The 19867-nt window shown below is 34.4% G+C and overlaps 1 protein-coding gene across 3 annotated transcripts in view; it reads right to left on the reverse strand.

Moving 5' to 3' along the window:
* Nucleotides 1–19867, reverse strand: part of BRD10 (bromodomain containing 10) — a 59001-nt gene that overhangs the window by 20222 nt on the left and 18912 nt on the right. For all 3 annotated transcript variants that reach the window (XM_068927804.1, XM_068927803.1, XM_068927805.1), the window contains 3 exons: nt 18260–19695; nt 6694–6770; nt 456–545 (listed from right to left, as the gene is read on the reverse strand). In XM_068927804.1, coding sequence (XP_068783905.1) covers nt 456–545; nt 6694–6770; nt 18260–19695 — 1603 coding nt within the window. The remainder of the gene's footprint in view (nt 1–455; nt 546–6693; nt 6771–18259; nt 19696–19867) is intronic.

Below are 19867 nucleotides of genomic sequence, written 5' to 3' on the forward strand. Positions count from 1 at the left end.
ACTTTCCTGCAGGCAATTCTAGTTATTTGCAAAGAAAAATGAGTTACAAATCAAAACAAACAAAAGAATTGGCTCATGAGGAGATGTGATCAGGTCTGCATGCACAGATAATGAGAACTCTGTTCCATAACTGCTTGGATCAAAGGTTAGCCTCAAGGAAGAACGCTCACAGGTTTAACAGAAATGAACTAACTGATATATTATCACCACTACCCAAGATTTCTTTTGGCAGTGAAAAGTTAATACAGAATTATTGATTTTACTTATTATAGCAACATTGTGAACTGAGCAGTACATAAAAAAAAATATTATGATAAATATAGTCTTCAAGTATCAACCTTGCAAGGCTTCACACAATTACTGAAAAAGCACAAAATCTTCAGGCCTAAGGAAGCCTCAGCAAATGACTGGGATAGTTTCACACCCATATAACAGAAAGTTTTTATGTCACATACCGATTTCTTTTTAATGTCCTCCAGATCTTTGAGTTCATTCTCAATCTTTGTGATTAAATCCCTGAGTTCATCAAGATTAGTGCAAATAAGCTAAAAAAAAAAAAAAAAAAAAAAAGGAACACAAAAGGTTTGGTCACTTGGAAAACACATAAAAACATTAAATAAATCTAGAGGTACATACTATTACTTAATGACGCCGTTTGATTTTTATTTTCTTAAAGAAACTTTTATGTAAACATAAAAATAATCCAGACATTTTCAAAGGAAATCTATTAAGAAAATACTTTACTCTTCAAACATAACACATATCTGTTTGTCAGCTTCTGTTTCGAAATGTAGGCATTTTCTTAAAACTGCAGTGAACAACACAAGGAGTCAACTTTGTCTGAGGTGTAGCAATGACTCTGAACAAGTTTGAGCAACAAACAACTCCACGGTGAATTAAACCATGGTAGCTTTGTGCTACACTGCGCCTAAAACAATTACATTTGCTAAAGCTTCTACCTGAATTAAATTTCATATCATTACATTTGGTAATCCCAGAAAGATAACCTAATATATTCAGCCATTTTTATAAAATAATATGGTTTAACCAAAGTACTCTATTTAGCGCATTGCAACTCCCTCCTCTTCATGTCAGCTTTTTACGTATTGCCTTTCAGAATGGAAGTTATCTTCTTGAACAAATTTGTCAACAAACAAAAGCAATCTGTAAGTTTTGGTTTACCATAGTTCAGAGCAACTAAAGACATCTTAAACTAGAAATTATTAAACTATTAGCTGTCATTCAGGTTGTTGTACTCTAAGACTTGCTTCTTTCTGAATTTCCTTAAGTGGAAAAATTCTTTTATTACTACTGAAAACAATGGTGAAATCACTTTAGAAAATCAAATACAAATAGAATAAAACAAAAAATGCTTTTACCATACAACTACTAATTTTTTAATTAAATCAGTAAAAATATGTTGTTCTGAATTATTTCAATTGCAGATTAAGTTTTAGATTTGGAAAAAAATTTAAGTAATAATAATAAAAAAACCCAGAAGACTAACCATGTTGTTTTATTGTTAAAATACAGAACAGACACCCTTAGCAAGATGCATGTACTTCAGAAACTTGTAATGCATAAATGCAATTACTACTTTTCAAAACTTTTGTGTATGTTTGATGGGGCTGGGAAAGTGGAACACCACAAATGAAATGTTTACCCTGATCAAGTTTACAGTGTTTACGTTTATCAAGTTTAAAATAGAGAATGAATGAGGAAATTACCACTGTCTTGCAGTTGTAAATATGTGTAAACTCAGCTGGCAAAAGGTTTCTCTCTTGACCCAGAAAATAGCGTTACTCACGTAACTCGCTTAAGTTCAATACTGGACCTCTGTCCTGCAAGTATTCCAAATATATAACTGGAAACTGGAAACCACATAATGGCTTTTCTTCTCCTATCTAGTCTGAAGGAAAATCTGTGATACTGTATTATTACACAAAAATGTGGAAGCTTGTCAGATCAAGCTCTTGACACAAGCCAAGAAAGGTTGGGGCTAAGTTTTCCCCTATGCGACTGTAATTCTTCCCATTGGCTATGCACTTGATAATTCAGATTTTAATTGTGTCATCGTTTTTTATTTTCTTCTGGAGTACCTGCTTAATTCAGTGTACCATGGATCAAAGATAAAGCAGAATTATGATGCAAGGAAGAACAGTGCCCATAAAACTCTGTGCTACATGTGCTGCAGAGCTAGAAGTGGATCAACTAAAGTAAGGCAAGAGACTGCAAGAAGGATGATCTCAGTATTATGTTAGCTGAACGTTGTCCTCGAAATATCAACTCTATATAGAGCTCCAACATGACTTCAGACAACTCATGCGGCCATACTTTTCACAGGTCTAAGTCCTGTTTCTCATTTTCAGAACGGTCACTTGAGACATGAAGATCTGATCTGCAAAATTTACTGTGAACCAATTCAAACTACAGCAATGGAAAATAACGTCAACATAAAAGGCTAAGTTGTCTTGGGGCTGGGGGCAAAGAAGGGTAATCAAACCTCCAAGTCCTAACTTGGCATCAGAACAGGTGGATATTTGAGCCTGATACCTGTGTGTATCAGTGTGTATCCTCACTGGTAAAACAAGGAAAACAACAGGAGCTCAGCAAAGACGATTTGTTGTCAAAACAAATTTAGCATCTGAAACACTAATACTGTACTGAGAACCACCATAAAAAGGTCCAAGAAGAAGTCTCTATTTTTGTCATTCACATTAGGGGTTGAAATGAGGTACCAAAGATATACACTGATTTGGGAAGAAGTTATCTTTGAAACTTGTCTCATTTTCCATCCTATTTATAGAACAAAAAAAGAATTTTAAGGGATGGATGAAAAGTACAGTTATTTAAAAGTGTATTGTATTTCATATGCAAAAGAGAATGGAACTAATGCAAGGATAAATAATTTGGGGATTTCCGAAATTTCAGAATCTTGACCTCGAAATTTTAACATTTTCATGACCAAGTTTTTAGGCATAACTAGACCTAAAAAGATCAATAAAGTTACTATCAGTTTTTAAATCACTTTGGACCAATAATGACTGAAATAAGCTGTTATTTTGTAACTGTGACAGGCTTAACTTCAGACTTCATTTAATTTTCAATTTATGGTGAAAGAATAAATAATGCCTTTATTATTTTAGGCAAAGAATTCAGAGGCAAATACATATTTTTTTCTTTTCCATTAAGTCTACTGATTTACAGTCTGTAACCACAGTAAAAAAAAGATTAATTTTTTAAAGATAAATTTGATAGGGAGTTTAGTAGCTATTCCTCATAATGAGACTCCAATGTATGTTTCATACTGTTCTTTGCTTACAGTTGTTAACTGGCTGAACTTAGCTATTAAGCTTTCTGCAAGCAACATTGCCTAGATTGGTTTATATGTTTTACCAGATGAGTTAACATGAATGGCAAAAGGAAGATAATAATGTCAATCTAATCATTCTGTCACATTCTGATAGATCACTGCAGCGTCACATACAGCTCTTGAAGACGCCTTCTAATTAACTATCACGAGAAAAAGAATCTGAAAAAGAAAATTTTTTTTTTTAATGACTTAAAAAATAGTGATACAGTAGTTCCTATTCTCTGGGACACTGTGCAGTTGCTTCAAGCTCCAGGGTGTAAATATTTCTGTTAAAGACTATTCATGTATACGCTAACTTCAGCGCATGTAGTTTTAAATCATGTTCAGAACTTACTACATATGGGCTAAATTTTCCTAAGCACTAAGCATTCTGTTTTTTCAACTGAAAACAATGGAAGCTGCAAGTATTCAATCTTCCAGTAAGTTTGAAAACTCCTTGTTCAACTTCTCCCATTAGGATGCAGTCTCATATCTCAGTGACCTCTCAAAGACCCTACTGATTACTAAAAACTCCAGGACGAAAGACAGGAATAAGATAACTCCCCAGATTTTTTTAAAAATTCCATTCTAACCTGGGACTCTCCACAGAACTCTCAGAATTTATAAACAGACTCTTCACCACTATATAAAAAAAAAATCTAATTCTGCAGATCTATTTGTAAAGGCATACTTAACATACTCCTCTAGATCACAGAGGATCCCTCCTTGGCTCCCTTTAGCCAGCCAGAATTAAAAAAAAAAAAAAAATTCTCTTTAGCAAATTTCAGTAATTCTTACAAATTTTAGTTATGTGCCTGAATTTGGTTATTTATATAATAACTGCAAACAATAGTTTTATTTCCCATGAATCTGCTTTCTAATTGCTGCTGGCTCCAACTGGAAAATAATCAGACATCCTCCTTTTGATATTTGCATTTATCGTAGACCAGAGCTGATAAAAAATGAAATTCTGCTGTGACATAGTTAGGTAAAAAAGCCAAAGATTTACTCCGTTTCCTTAAAATATGTATATTCTTTCTTTACTTATTGTACATGTCAGTATATATAGCTGCATGTATATATATGTACAGGGAAAGGAGGAAAGACTTAGAAAGCACTTATTACCAAACACAAACATACTTTATTATCTAAAATAAACTGTCTGTATAGCAGTATAATTAGTACAATTTCTTTAAGACACCAATAAGCAACAAGAATTATAAATTCGGGACTCAAAATTTCTTAATAAAACAGCTAACCTGCAAAATCATGATCTCTGAACCTGTTAAGTAACTTGTCAAACATTTGCATTTTCAAAATATTAAAATAATGTGTTTTTATTCTATAAACACAACTTATTTGCATCTGCAATTTTTTTTTTTTTTTTTTAAGATAGCCTTGAGCTAAGATCTTTATAGAGACTTGAAATCATATACAATAGGGAGCGATGTTCATTGATCTGTTTGTTTATTGCTTTGGTCCTGACATTCAAACTACGACAGCGGAAGAATCTGTTGTACGTTTTCTCAAACAGATCTTTACAAACAGCACTCTAAACTTGAGCATTAATTAGTACACTCACCTCCTGAATTTGGTTGCTAATAATTGATTTTAACACAGAATTGCAGCCACTGCAGATATTAAAAGAGGTATTAACACTAATTTGCTCATCTTTGAAGTTTGATTTGTTTTTTTAGGTAAGAGATCTATATGTAAGTATAGGATCTATTCTTATGAAATCACGTGCATTATGGCTCTTGCAATGTGAGGATTTTTTACATTAATAAGCTGCAGGTATATAAAACACCTTACAGGCTTTCATATAAGGTTTTGTTTATTAAAGAACTGACATTTAGGAATGCTTAGCAGTATTCTTACAGTTATACTCCCTCTTGCATAACTCATAGGGCAAGTAACGTCTTGAGGAGCTTTATCCAATAGTTAAAATTAAACTCTCACCTTCAAACAGTTACATAACTCTATTCAATTTGGTCATCCAAGTATGTGGAGCAGAAAGCACAAAAAAACATGCTTTATACTGCTCTAAAAGTTTTAGTAGTATTCCAGATATAAACGGCTTAATATTTGCAAATGCTTGCAACAGAGTCATACTAATCCTGCCTGTCCTCTTGAAATTTATGTTTAAAAAGTCCCCTAGCAAGACTGAACTGCTAGTACTGACAGATCTTAGCTTCACCTGAAACATGTCTAAAGGCCAGCTCTGATCAAAAGTGCCTTTACCACATTTTAATCAACGTTATACATAGGCTAGATAGGTATATGTGCAGGTTACACAGGTTAACTAAAAAGTACGGCTAAGTTTTAGATAATTTTTTTAGACAGAATATTCAGCAGTTTAATAATGTAAAGAAGGATTTGTAACTATTAACTGTGAACATCCATACAATGCACGTAATGTATTGAGAAAAAACAAATTTTTAAACACTTCATCTACTTCCTGTAGTTGCCAGAAGCGATTCCAGCACCTACCATTAGGACATAGACAAAAGTCAGTGTACATTTAAATCGCGTCTAACCAATTTCATCACCAGAAATTCTACTACTTCTGCCTGAAGCACTACATCATCATAGAAAAAAAGATTCAGCTTGAGTGTTTTGCAGAATAGTTGTGATTTAATGAGGGTCTACTGCTCAGAATAGCAGAATGCTTTCTCAGAATAAGTTTCATATAATCCTATAACCAGGAGAGAACTCCAAAACAAGTAAGCATGCTCACAAAAATTGTGACTTACAACTGAATTACCATAATACTTCTGTTATAGTATCATAAAAAAGAGATTATTTTGATAAGCACCCTCTTCTTGGTGTTCTCTAGTCTAAAGGTCATGTGCAGATAAGAGGTAAAAGTTATAAACAAGATGAGCACATGAGTCTAGTTTTTTTTTTTTTTTTTTTTTTGCGCAAGTCCTTCAGTGAATCAAGCTAGATACCCTCAGTTCGAGGATCATAACGTCACACCTCATGCAAAATCCAAATAATTTTAATCAGGAAAGCATGTATTTGGTAGTATCTACATTATAAAACAGAAGAACCACTACTAGGTTTCCAAGTTTTGTGCTTTACCAAAGTCACTTGTGCTCTTAAATAACACTGGGAAATGCTGTGTAAACTGCACATAGTAAAAAATGCTATAACATTCTCTATCGAGAAAAGGTGAAATGCGCATTTAAGAATACAATCAGATTAAACCTTTTCATCTGCTGTAACTGGAAAAAGGAAATTCACCTTAGGTTATGATTTCCACGGTCTCCTTCAAACACTGAAGGAGTTTAAAGACATTTAGATTTCAAGTACTTAAAACAGAAATGAAAATCATTTACCTGAAATTCTGGTATGGTAGACTTTGTGACAGCCTTCCTCTTCTTTGTGATTGCTTTTTTAGATATTGATTTTTTTCCTTTTAAGATTAAAAGAAAAAAGCTTCATAATGTTGTTTATTGCACTTCATTAATAAAACTAAATTACATAGAGCCTTGAAAGTTAAATTATAACTAATGGATGACTGATGGTGAGTCACGTAAACATGATGAAGCAGAACTAGACTTAGCAAAAGCAAACATTAAACTACAAGTATATGTGCACAGTAGATTTTTTCAAACAAAAACCAAACTCATTAAAATGCCTGCAATGTTCCTGAACCTAAATATTAAGACACTACTTCAAGAAATTTATCAAGTCAGAGAAGAAACATTCACACCACTGTTTTGGAAGGAGCAAAATCCAGAACTTACTCCATAAACTTAAGAAATATAGTATCTTACCTGCAAGATTTGTTCTCTGACAGTGCTGCAAGTGACCCACACACTAAGGCCTGGGACCTCTGTATGCTACAGTGAAATATATCATCAAAGCAGAAGCAATTTCTAGAAATCCCCAAATGGATACACTGAAGTTACCCGTGAACTCAGATTACCACTTCATTTATCCTAGCTGTGGCAGAACATTTCAGAAGAAAGCAAACGCCTTCCCGTAACGCCCTTCCCACCCAGTTTTCTTCATAGCTCAAGATATGCATCAATCATTAACTAAAACAGAAAAAAAAACTCACAAAATTATATTTTCAATGTATTACACAATTATTTAATGTTTCCTGAACATCTATCCTGAGTCTGAAAATATCCATAGGGCACTGGGCTAGATGGACTGCTACTATGAATAAAGATCTGAAACTCCACATACTGAATACATAACAAAACCTAAAGGAGTTCCAAACTTCACAGATAACAATTCTTGTAAAAGATTTTCCAACGGATAAAAACTATATAGGCGCCTAAGCCATGCTCAAACTAAGTAATCAGTATGTGAAACCAGCATAAAAGAAGGCAGCATGCTATTTACTGGAAATTTTTCAGAGAACCCTCCTCAATCTATATGTAAATTCTGAACATGTAAGGGACCTAAAGTAATTTGAACTTTTCTTTCTAGAATAGAGTTGTTTTCTTGCTTACATTTTAGAAAGATAGTCCAGCCCTATAGGAAGAAAAGTATCCCATTTAACTGATGTTACATTTAGATCCAGTAATTTCCCATTCATGCACAATATTTTACAGAAATCTATTTGAATGGATGTTCAACATTCAGTAATGATATCTCAGGTAGTAAATAACCTAGTTAAAAGCTTCAAACATTGTTAAAATACATACACACAATACACTATAATCAGGTAAAAATATATCTGAAAGATCAACTATCAACAGCACAGGAACAGTACTATATTTTTCAAGCCCTTTTCCTAAACAGCACACGTAACAGACATTACTGTAACTATTCTGCATTTTCTAAGTTCTCAGTGGGTCATTCTCATTTCTTTCTTTCCATGAAAAGGATACACTAGAGATGTTTTCATGCTACAGAACAAGTGATAAAAAATGTAGAAGCATGCATACTAAATCAGTGACCAAAACATTTTGACAACATGTAAAAAAACCTGAAATTGTTCCATAACATCAACATTTCTATTATGTATTTAATGGATCCGGTAGGATTGATTAATATTTCTCACTTGCTAATATTGAGAAAAAGAGTTATCCATTAAATGGACTGAAGTGCATATCTGATAGGAGTTCTCTTGACAAACTGACTCAAAAAGAAGTCTGGTTTCTCGTTTTAACATGGTAAAAGAACTTTATTGGATAAGGATCTAAAGCGTTAAAAAACAGTGGGGTTGCTACACTGTCTAGCTTGAGTACAATTAACATGAAAACCATTTTCAGCATATCAGATGTTGTGTGATGCAATATACTTTGAAAAAATAGTAGTTAATGTTTCTTCAACATTCCCTTCCGAAAAATAGAAAAATCAATTATTAAGAAGAATTAGAATTAATTACAAGAAAGAAAATAAATAATTCTGCCTACACAGAAGCATCAGAATAGCATGCAGTAAGGAAGATACAGGGTAAAAATCAGAATAAGAAGAATAAAAAACCTGAATAGAAACACAAGGAAGATGAGCCTCACCTTCACTGCAAACTGTATCAAGGAAAAAGTCATACGACATCGTAAAGGATGCCTACTAGAATATATATAGCATAGGACTCACAAAGTTAGCTTGCAGGCTGACATCCTCCACAAGCTAAGCATACATCTGTACAGTGCAACATCACAATCTCTTTCCCACTTTGTGACTACACTCTAGACATTCTACAGTTCAGTTGCATTTCAGATACTCAAGAAAGAAAATACTACAAACGTTTGCACTAATGGATAGAATTAATGTATACAGCAAACTACCTTTCTCACTCCCTAGTTCTCAACCTCTAATTTAACATTTTTATTAAACAAAAGTTTTACATTAAAAGGAGTTATAGCAGTAGAATTAATAATCTCTATTTTTTAAAAAAATGTAGCCACCAGTTTCTCGTTAAATCTAAAAACAATATTGCTTAGGTTTTCCAAGTTTTAAAGAAAAATCTTCCTTTAATGGCTTTTCAAAGAAAAATCTCCAAAGATCATAAAGATGATAAAGGAAGGAGTTAAAGAAATCTCTCTTTGGTACTTTCTCAGACAATGTAGCTGCACTGAAATGCTGCACCTAAGTTCAGGCCCCAAACTGATTAATAATCTTTAATACCTGAAAATATTCAAGTTTACTTACCTCTAAAGGAAAAACTTCAGACAAAAATCAATCAAGCATCCACGATAAATATCTATCAAGATCTACTAGTTTAGATTCTCCAACCACAGACAGACATGCACCCCAAAAACAACTGCCAGCATTAGCCATGTCATACCTTCCTGCTGCCTGCTACTACCCCTGCCGCGCGTAGCACAGAACACGTGGCTACCCTTTACTAATGCCACTACAAAGTCTAGTCATTTAGCTTACAAAGTCTAGTCATTTAGCTTAAACTGCTAAAATCGGTTAACCGCTTAAACCGGGTTTAAGCTAAACGTGTAAACTAAAGGTGGCATAGATTCTGCGTGGAGAGTAACGTTACTAAGGGGTCGAAAAAGTGCCCTGAGCAGCAGCTTCTAAAACCACTCCAGTGACATCTGCTAGAGCTCTTTTGCCCATTATCCTCAAAAAAGACTGTTTAAAATGCCTTAAACCACTTACATAAACAAATGTACTGTAACAAATAATGTTACTGACAGTAGCTACAGGTATTTTGAATCACAGCAAATAGTATTTTTCAGAATATACTCAGTGTACAAACATACTTAATTGCTGAGTGAGAGCAATTAGAGCTGCAGAAGCACATCTAAGAAATGATGAAAATAAAGAAATATGATATGCATTATTTTTTCAAATCTCCTGTTCCTATGCAACACGTGTCCTGCTTTTTTCCCCACCTCTTTGTCCCCAGATTTTACTAGCCAAACTCTACAAGCCATTTAACAATAATTTGGCACATAACCTTCCTTCCTCCTCCAAACCACTCCAGCACAAAAACTCTCACAGTATAGGGAGAAATTAATCTTCATCCTTAGAAGTTTTCAAGACTTGACTAGACAAAGCCATAGCTGACCAGATCTAGTTTTAACAGTCCTGCTTCAAACAAGAGGTCAGACTAGAGGACCTCCAGAAGTTCCTTCCAACCAACATTTCTATGAAAACTGCTTTACATAGTAAACATATATTAAAAATAAATAAGAACCAGTAACTCAAGGCTGTACTACACAGATGCAAGACAAATCAGTTAATGCTTTCAGTACCATTCTTCTTGTTTTTACTCCTCCTAACCATCAAAGGGGCAATGATTAAAACACTCTTTACCAAAGTAAACTAAGATTTTCCCAAACTAAAACAAAAAGTTCAAAGAAAAATCATGATCCTGAAATGTCTGAAGAGGCCACTTCCTTCAAAAGCTGCAGCTATATAAAAGCTGTTGTTAGGACTACCTCCTTGAGGCACTAACAGTTGCCTCCCTATCCAGCAAGAGCTACAATACTAAACCATTTTTTGCAGGATGAAGAAGAAGTATTTATTTCAAATGTTTGATAAACATTTTACAAATATTGATAAATACTGATTTATTCTGATTCCAATTTCCATTATAAGGCATTACTTGCAGTTAAAGTTATGGGTTTTTTTTGATTTAAACTTTAATTTGAAATATAGTCAACACTTGTGAAAAAAAACCTACACAAAAACAAAACAAAAACCAAAAAACCTCTCTCTTCTCACTCACTGGCATTATACAGTAACATTATTGCATAAAGGAAATAATTCTGTATTTAAATATACACAGAACAAAACTAATTGCTAACGATGTCTCCACACTGCCTTTTCCAACAGACTCCATACCTCACTTGGGTTTTGGTATGAGACAGCTTACCTTAAGACAGAATTTGTGACTCTCACCTCTTTTCACCTTCCAAACTACGGGGTAGTATCCGTTTGGAGTACATTATCTCCAATACGGATAGAGAGCTAAGCTATCCCTGATACTGGGGAGGAGATAACTACAGCTAGCTAAGGCAAAGAGCCCTTTAGTGCTCAGTGAACAAATCAGGACTGTGTAACAAATAACGCTCCTTCTCATTCTCCACCAGAGGATAAAGAGAACACACAAAATTATTTTATTTTTTTCAAGTACACTACAACATATATGGTCATAAATTAAACTATAATTCAGTTATCTCTGGGTATAAAACAAAACTCTTCAGGAATTTAAGGTGGTTTTCTTTCTACAATAATGTTACCAACGTGTACATAGAGTTGGCAGCATCAGGGACAAAAAGTTTAACTGATAACACTGCCAGACTTGCCTGCTGACATAAATCACTTGGATATTGATCTGAAAAAAAAAAAATTGGTAAAATACATACCATCTGCAATGAAAGACACAGCATTTTAGCTACCTTGTCACTGCTTCTTCTGAATCGAAACAAACTCTTTATCAGGGCAGGAATGCAGTAAGAAGTGGGTTTTCCACAGCTGATTTAATAAGGCAAACCCTTACCCATTTGTAGGGGAAGCTAGAGACTGTATTATGCAGGCACAAGTAACATTAACTTGGAAGATGTTCCTGCCTTGGAAGATGTGATTGAAGGATAACAAGGAAGAAAACCTGTGTAGCGAGTGTTAGTATAAGCCAATAGCAGTGCAAACAAAAAGCACAAAAATGAGTATGAAACACACGCTGTTCTCAAGAGAGTCTGTTTCAAAGTATGTGAATGTTACATTGTAAGACAACTGAAATATTTCTACTCATGTTTGAAATAGGCTATTCAAGGTTTCACGTACGATTAAGTCTCAGATCAAAGATAATAGTTTATGCAACAGATCTAAACCTTAACCAAAACAATCGCATAAACGTATTTCAGACATGAATGTTTTTTACACCACAGCTGTTTAATTTTCAATGTCTATAGGAAGGCAAAAACAACAGGTCAAGCAGAAGTAATCTGACTCCCCTGAATTAATTGGTTTTTGAGTTACGGTCTGCTCTAGACTCAACTCATATTGGATTATTTTATACCTTTGACAGTTTTAAAAGTTGTTTGTTATCAATTTAATAATAACAGGTATTTATGATTATTATAAATCATTTTGTTAAACTTTGCTGAGATTTAAAAAAATCGGTCTCCACAGACCCTTCATATTTATCCCTTTTAAGTATCAACACAATCTTACATCTTACTGGAACACTTCTGTTTTAAGATGTACTGAAAAAAAAAAAATTGATTCCCAAGAGCCTCTTAGCTAGCTCTGAAAACACTTGCAGGTGTTATTTTGAAGTTTAATAGGTCCAGAAGATGTTTAGCTATTACAGTTTTCCCTTTCGAATCAAAATAAACTCCATAGATGATATGACTGAATAGACTTTCAGGCAATTAGTAAACTTATATAAATCCAGGGCTTTGATACTACTTATCAAAAAAAAAAAAAAATCCATTAGACACATTCAAGGTAGAATCAAGTCAGAAAGAAGCCATCTTCAGAAACGGTTGGTCTTGTTATATGGGAACGAAGACGACAGAGGAAATAAGTCATCTTTCAGGCCTCTTCTATGTCTATCTCTCTACTTTTCTACGCCTCTAAAACAAAATACTAGCCCAAAGAAATATTCTTGCCATTCATAAATTATCTGAACAGGGGCAATGTAACTCATTTATTAGCTATCATAATGTAAATCATTTTGACTTGAAAACAGGAAAGTGGTAAAACTTTCTGTTTATGAGCCATGAAACTTCAGACCTTTTACTTCAATCTGTCCTTCAAATTACAAAGTGGTAAAATCATAGGCCACACCAATGCAATCTCTGCAGCTTATGCAGCAGAGCCTTATTCCTACCGAGAAGGATGAAAAATGGTGTTTTATTTAACCATGATGAGAAGGAAAAGTTATCTAGTCCCTTCAAACTACAAAAATTTCTATGTTTTCTCATTACTTTCTAGATGCAACTCTACTATTTTTGAATAGAAGAACTGACTCAAGCTTTCCTGTTCATTTGCAAGAAATACTTTATGCCCTTCCAGTGTTTTGCACCTACTGAGCATGCCCTGTTTTTATTCTATTCTCCTAATGTGCTCCCAACAGCTCTTCCTTTAGAAAAATATACTCTGCAATAACCTGGAAAGTGAAGTAGACAGAAGACTTCTGAAGCTTCCGCACTGACACAGCATGCACTTGTATACAGTTAGAACCGTGAGGCAGGTCTCAAAAAGTGCATCTTACATAACAATGTAAGTAAATCCAATATAACCTCAGCGGTATATCTTTTTGAAGATATTAACATTGACTGACAAACACTGCATTGTGATGCACTGAGAACTTTGTTACAACTTGGAAAAAAAAAAAAAAAAAAAAAAGCAGCCGCAAGTGTTTGTAGAATACCTCACTTAACACTTTCAATGTGGTCAATGGGCTGTTCCCAAACTAGGGGCTTAACAATACTATAGTAATAACATTTTTATAACTCTGAAGCCAAAGGTGAATATGAAACTCCCAAAGACAGTATACCAGACACTGCTAAATTATTGCAAGACTATAAAATTCATTCCCTTACATTCAAGTAAATCTTGATTTCATACACAAAAAGAGATAAAATACAGGGTGAAATAGACTTGCACCTGATGGATTTCTATGAACCTTTCAGAGCATGAATATAGGGTATAAAATTTACATTGAGGCTCTTGTAGAAGAAACTGTCAAGAAATCCTTTGAGTTGTGCCCAAGTACATGCTATATGAAAAAGGGTCTATGACACCAGAGTAAAGGTTTCAAATTCGTCAAATTTGGCTTCAGGCACATCACAATTATTTCAAGCAGCCCCTGGTCCCTCCTTTCTCCTCTCCCACGCACCCTATATATTTCAAATCTCATGCAGTCACTCTTTCATGCATGCAATCACAGAATTTTCACACTTTTACACTGTGCCTTGCACTGCAATCCCTATTGTACCTCATGATGCTGCACCTCATGATTTACCTCTGCACAGCAGTCCTCGTCCAGATCCTGCAAGCCCATTACCACTGTCACAGTCCTAAGTCAAGGATTTATAACCTAATTTAACTAAAATCAGCAATAAACTACATTTAAAATGGATGCCTCGCATACTAGTTGTTTACTAAACTGTTTTACAAACCTGTCTTTCTGTCAAGGAACAATTACTTGTCTATCCTCCATAACTCATGACCTTTTTGAAAGATGGGGATTCTTACTGTTCAGGTGCCTTTTCATACCTCATCTACAAGCATAGCAAACCTAAGTCAAGTCAGCCTAGAATTTCATTGTTTTTTGACTGGAGACACGCGAGAAGCCAAAGCTTACTTCAGAGTACAGTTCACACTGAGCTTAGACACTCACTATACATTCCATTACACTTAGTACAACTCCGACCCATAACACTGACACAGGGCACTGTCACAGTGATAACCTTCAACTTGCTTCAAAGACAGAGATTCAATAAAGTGGTTATATCTTCCTTTTCATAACTCGTAAATCAATCTAACATCTATGAGAAGGTCCACAACAGGGCAATGTTCTCCAGTAAGTTTTGCTCAGAATACTTAACGGGAAGTGTTCAGCTGATAAACATATAAGCTGTCTACGTTCCTGAATGGGTTTTTTTGGGTTCATTCTGGCCACTTTTTACAGCAATTTAGGAAGGCACTGATCATCTTAATAGAAAAATGAACAACTTAAAAGTTGTCTTTAGCTCTCTTACAGAACTCATAGGAAAAAATTAATTACTGTTAAAAAATTAAAGAAAAGTACTTTTTACACTCCTGATGATCTCTTTTATCTTCTGTACTTAAGGAATTTAGTAAAAAGTGATTAGGGCTATGATCAGATTTAGATCAGTATTTCTGTGAATTTAAAATAGGTTTAACCAAATCCTTTTCAGACTTCTACAACACATGGACATCTTTAAACTGAGGAAGCAACTCAGAAAGAGCTTTATGAGAGTATTACTTAACCTTAAATATGACAAAACAGCAAGATGTAATTTCTGTAGCATGGCATTAGCAGGAATTCATTCCTCCAATCCAATCCTATCCATTTCTGAGTAACAGCTACAGGACTAATGGAGATTTCACAAGCACAAGATGAAAAGCTCTTTCTCATAATGCTGTAATGTTCTGATGAAATTCTCCTCCGGAAGGACAAAATTTGCAGTGAAGAAGTCAGAATAAGAAAAGGGAATTTTCAAAAAATATTAACAGATAAAGGACAAGAGAGGACTAAAGAAATAGGACTGTTCTTATGGCCAAGTGCAACACTAATTCTACTTCTGCAGTGCTCTCCAGTTATGAAAACACATGTATTTAAACCAAAGTTCACACAAATAATGGCATTATTTCTCAGTAGGGACGGGTTTACAGTTACAGAAATATATTCTTAACAAACATATTTTTCACAGTAATTATTTTCTACATTTAAATCACCACTGACAAGCTGAAGCTCCTCATGACACAGTATTCAAAGACAGGTAGTCTACTGATGGGTTTACTATTCAGTCCTGGAAAAACACAAACAGCTGAAGTAACAACTGTTTTAATTCCCATATTCTCATTCCGGCAGAATACTATGTTTTGTTATAGCAAGCCTTTGAAACATGTTTGGGTCCTAAAACACATTCTAATAAAGCTCAACATAAAGTACAAAGGACAATGAAAATCATATTAGCAGTATCACCAAGTTTCAACCAGTTTTAACCCAGTAAAAGACTCACGTAAACAATAAATACTCTTCTAACAAGATATTACAAAATCCACAATTTTTTTGTGCGCTTCAGAAAATAAAACATGAACTTATTACAAGAAGCTCCCAGGCATTTCTATCTTCATTTTTAGTATCCAGTCTCTCATATATAAGACACAAAAAGGAATACTGACTGCAGGAAAGTTCCTTCTTGATGTCATTTTATTTTTCCCCACAGCGCCAATTAAAAGGCAGGAATTCTGAACTAAAACAACTGCCTATATTTAGATATTCATCTTCACCATATTATAGCGAGCACTACAATTTCTACTAACAGTGGAAGATTAAGTCTGTGACCAATTCAACACTAACAATTTTAGTCTTGAACAGATTAAAAATGAAACATTCAGAATGCAAGAATTTCTTCTTAAAAGTTGCAACGACTTCTATAAGTGCAGGTAATGACACATTTCTCTAGAAGAGTTTAAGTCATACTTAAGTATTTATGGTTCCTTTAACAATGCTTTAAAGTTTTTCTCTTCTCATCTTTAAAAACAGAACAATTTGTAATTATAACAAGATTTTAGGTATTTTGAAACATGCTATGAAGAGTATCAAGTATAACGATGAAGGCTATACAGGACGTTTTTTGAACTTGTATTTTGTTATTTTCACAAAATGACACACATTTTTAAAAAGCAGTTATCACAATAAACATCATTCCTCCAATCAGTTATTTTCAAAAGCGACTTCCAAATACTGCCATTCTGTTTTTGCTAAGCAGTAGTTCTCTTTCAAAGCAATAATTTGTTCAAAACCAAACACATTCTGCTCCACGGACACTGCTTCTTTCATACCAAGTAGATTTTTAAGCATGCATTGTTAAACCAGGGCTATAATCAAGAAAACTACATAACTTAAATCCTTTCACAGAAAAATAACAAACACTTTGTCCTCAATTTTTTTCAATAATTCTTTAAATGGAAAGGCCCTTATTTTAGGCTAGGGTTATTCAATTTTTTTGTTGCTTTTTCTTAAGAAAACCGAAAATTGGCAATTCGTATGGAGAGCTAATGGTCACAAAACTGAACGTAAAATACGTCACACTGCTTGTGCCGAATACCACATACATAAATTGTAACTCTTAGTATTTATATTTAGATGTGGGCATGGGAATATTTTTGGAGGGTGGAGTTTACAATTCACAGGGTAAAAGAGATGTCTGGGTATTCTGCACAAACATTCAGGATCTAAAATTACTTGTTTTTCGCTTCTACTTAAGCTCTAGATAGAGCGCATTGTACAGTTCTCTGAATTCTTTCACCTTTCTAAAAGATGTTTTGTCACAGAGATTTTTGTTTTCAGCTCCTTGCTTTAAAACTACAAAGGGATTTCTCCAATGTTTACCTGTCAATCTACTTTGTTATAAAATAAACCAGTTATATCCTAACATGCATTGTTTGGGGCAGTCTCCTAAAATCTAACACAGATACCTTAGCCTATGACTTAACAAGATGGCAGATCAAGCTTCAGGGTGCTTTACACAACATTAAAAATACTGCAGCTACCTGGCAATTTGTACAATCTTAAGAACTTTAAAATTGTTTTCAAATGTTTCCCTAACCAGAAAACTTGCTGGATCAGGTAAGACCTATTCGTAACCCTCAACTAGACACTGTCCATATCTGTAAAAAAAAAAAAAAAAAAAAAAAAACTGCTTAAATACTGCATTTGAGTTGTTTGACTAAGCTGGCTGAAACACGATCATGGTCAAAGCATTACTGTTTGGTGACCTAAGACCACACAGTTCTAGTAATAATGACTTTAGAATCATGACCTTATGTAACCACTCTGCATTTCTCTGTAACTTGGATGAGGTAATATCATCAGAAAAGGGCCAAATATTTCCACAATTGCTATGAGATAAAATAACTTGGAAGCCACTTCAGGCCATGCTCTCTGGAGCTAACTGGTAGGTCAGATCCAATCTCTGTAAGTATCTTTAATAACAAAAAAAAAAAAAAAAAATCTTCAATGATTTATGTTCTCTCTAGATAAATTCCTCAAATCAGTCATGGTTTCATCAATCAATAAGCCTGTTTTGTATGCTTCTGTTACTGAATGGAAAACTTTTACGTTAAAATTAATGTCACAAAAGTGTAACACAATAATGCTGTCCCATTTCACAATATGAAGCATGATCAAATCAGCTAATGAGACAATTTCAAGCACACAAACACACAAAATTAGTATCTCCCTAATTTTTAATTTGTGTAAAAACGTCAACTTACCAGATTTGTGCTTCTTGTGTTTTGCTTTCTTTTTGATTATAAACAACTTGTTCTGGATCTCAGATTTATAAGATTTGAATGAATGAAAGTGAATCTCACGCTTTCTTTGTAAGTCATCAAGTTTTCTCTGTAGATTTTCATTTAAAATGTCTTTCAGTTTCTTTTTTTTCTTTTTCTTCTTTTTGGCCCGCAACTTGTTAAGCTTTAGTTTCTTATTATTTCGCAGTGAGTTCTCCAACATTGCTTCTTTACCAAATTTGTGGCAATTCATGTCTGGATTGTCATTATGACTGCCATTAGCATGTATTTGGCAAGTTTTCAGGGTGTTCTCCCTGAATGGGCTGATCTCAGATTTCAATCTGGTAGCTTCGGCACAACTTTGTCCATTCTCTACAGCTGATATTTCTTCTGGGCTAAGGTGATCTCCAACACCAACGGTCTCTCCTGGACTAACCAGCTTCCCCAAATTCTCTTTACAGCAATCAGTTTTTTGGATGTCACAGACTTCTGAAGTTTTGATTTCACAGTTAAGTTTAATCTCTTCTGTGGTGACTCTAAAGCTATCTGAGTGGATATTTTTCTCTGAACAGCTAACGATGGAATCCACGCTTTTCCCCAGTTCTGTCTTGGAACGAGGTTTCAGCTCTTCTCTACCACCAGAGCTGACCTCCCCATTGCTTTTGCTTACGTTTCTTACTCTCTCCACTTTAATCCGTGGTACTTTTCTTACTTTGATGGGAGGATATGGAAATTCAGGAGCCTGAAAAGGTTTTTGTTTGTAAATCCGAACATCTGCACCACAGAACTGTGGAAAATGAACATACGCATTCTCTAAGTAATCATAACCAAGAATTACTTCTCTGCATTCATGGATAGGCTGACCTAGCACAGCATCCTGAACATCTTTTTGTGTTTCATACACAAAGTCACAGAGACCTTTTAGTAACCACACTTTTTGGTAGAATGGAAGTTCATGAAATGGTTTTTCCTGCAAGGGATTAACTTCTCCAAGGACTTTAAAAAACTGGGGACACAGTCCAAGTTTTTCTGCAGAGCTATTAGGATTGTCAGTCTGCCCTACAACAGTATACCAGTGTTGTACTTTCTGTCTAAGTGCTGCTTCCCAAGCCCTATAAGGAAGTGTTGGTCTTCGATGTAATGTAGATCTGCGATGAGGAGGACTTAACAAAGAAGTCATTATTTTAGATAAAAAAGCATTACATTGAGGCATTAGAAGACAACGCTCCAATTCATAGAACACTATTTCAGGTAAGTTTAAAATCTGTTGCGCTAAACACAGGAAGTGACCAATAGCTGGAATCTCCCACATTGTCTCCATCCTTGTAGGGGCTGCTTGAGCTAAAAGTGCTTTTTCCCATTCTTCTACTTCTTTCTGACAAGCTTCTTCTGCTTCTTTTCTTTCTTGCTCTCTCAGCCTATTGAAAGAAAGTTCACAAGAATTCAGCTATCATGTGAACTAAAAGAAATAGTGAAGGGAAAATTAAAACTACAACATGAAAAACATACATATCTTAAAGTAACAAAGAACGCAGCACAAAAAAATAATTCAGTTTGTCTTATTTTACATTACACAGTGCATCATAGCAC

The sequence above is a fragment of the Struthio camelus genome, chromosome Z, assembly GCF_040807025.1.
Source record: "Struthio camelus isolate bStrCam1 chromosome Z, bStrCam1.hap1, whole genome shotgun sequence".
In the NCBI taxonomy this organism is placed as follows: Eukaryota; Metazoa; Chordata; class Aves; order Struthioniformes; family Struthionidae; genus Struthio; species Struthio camelus.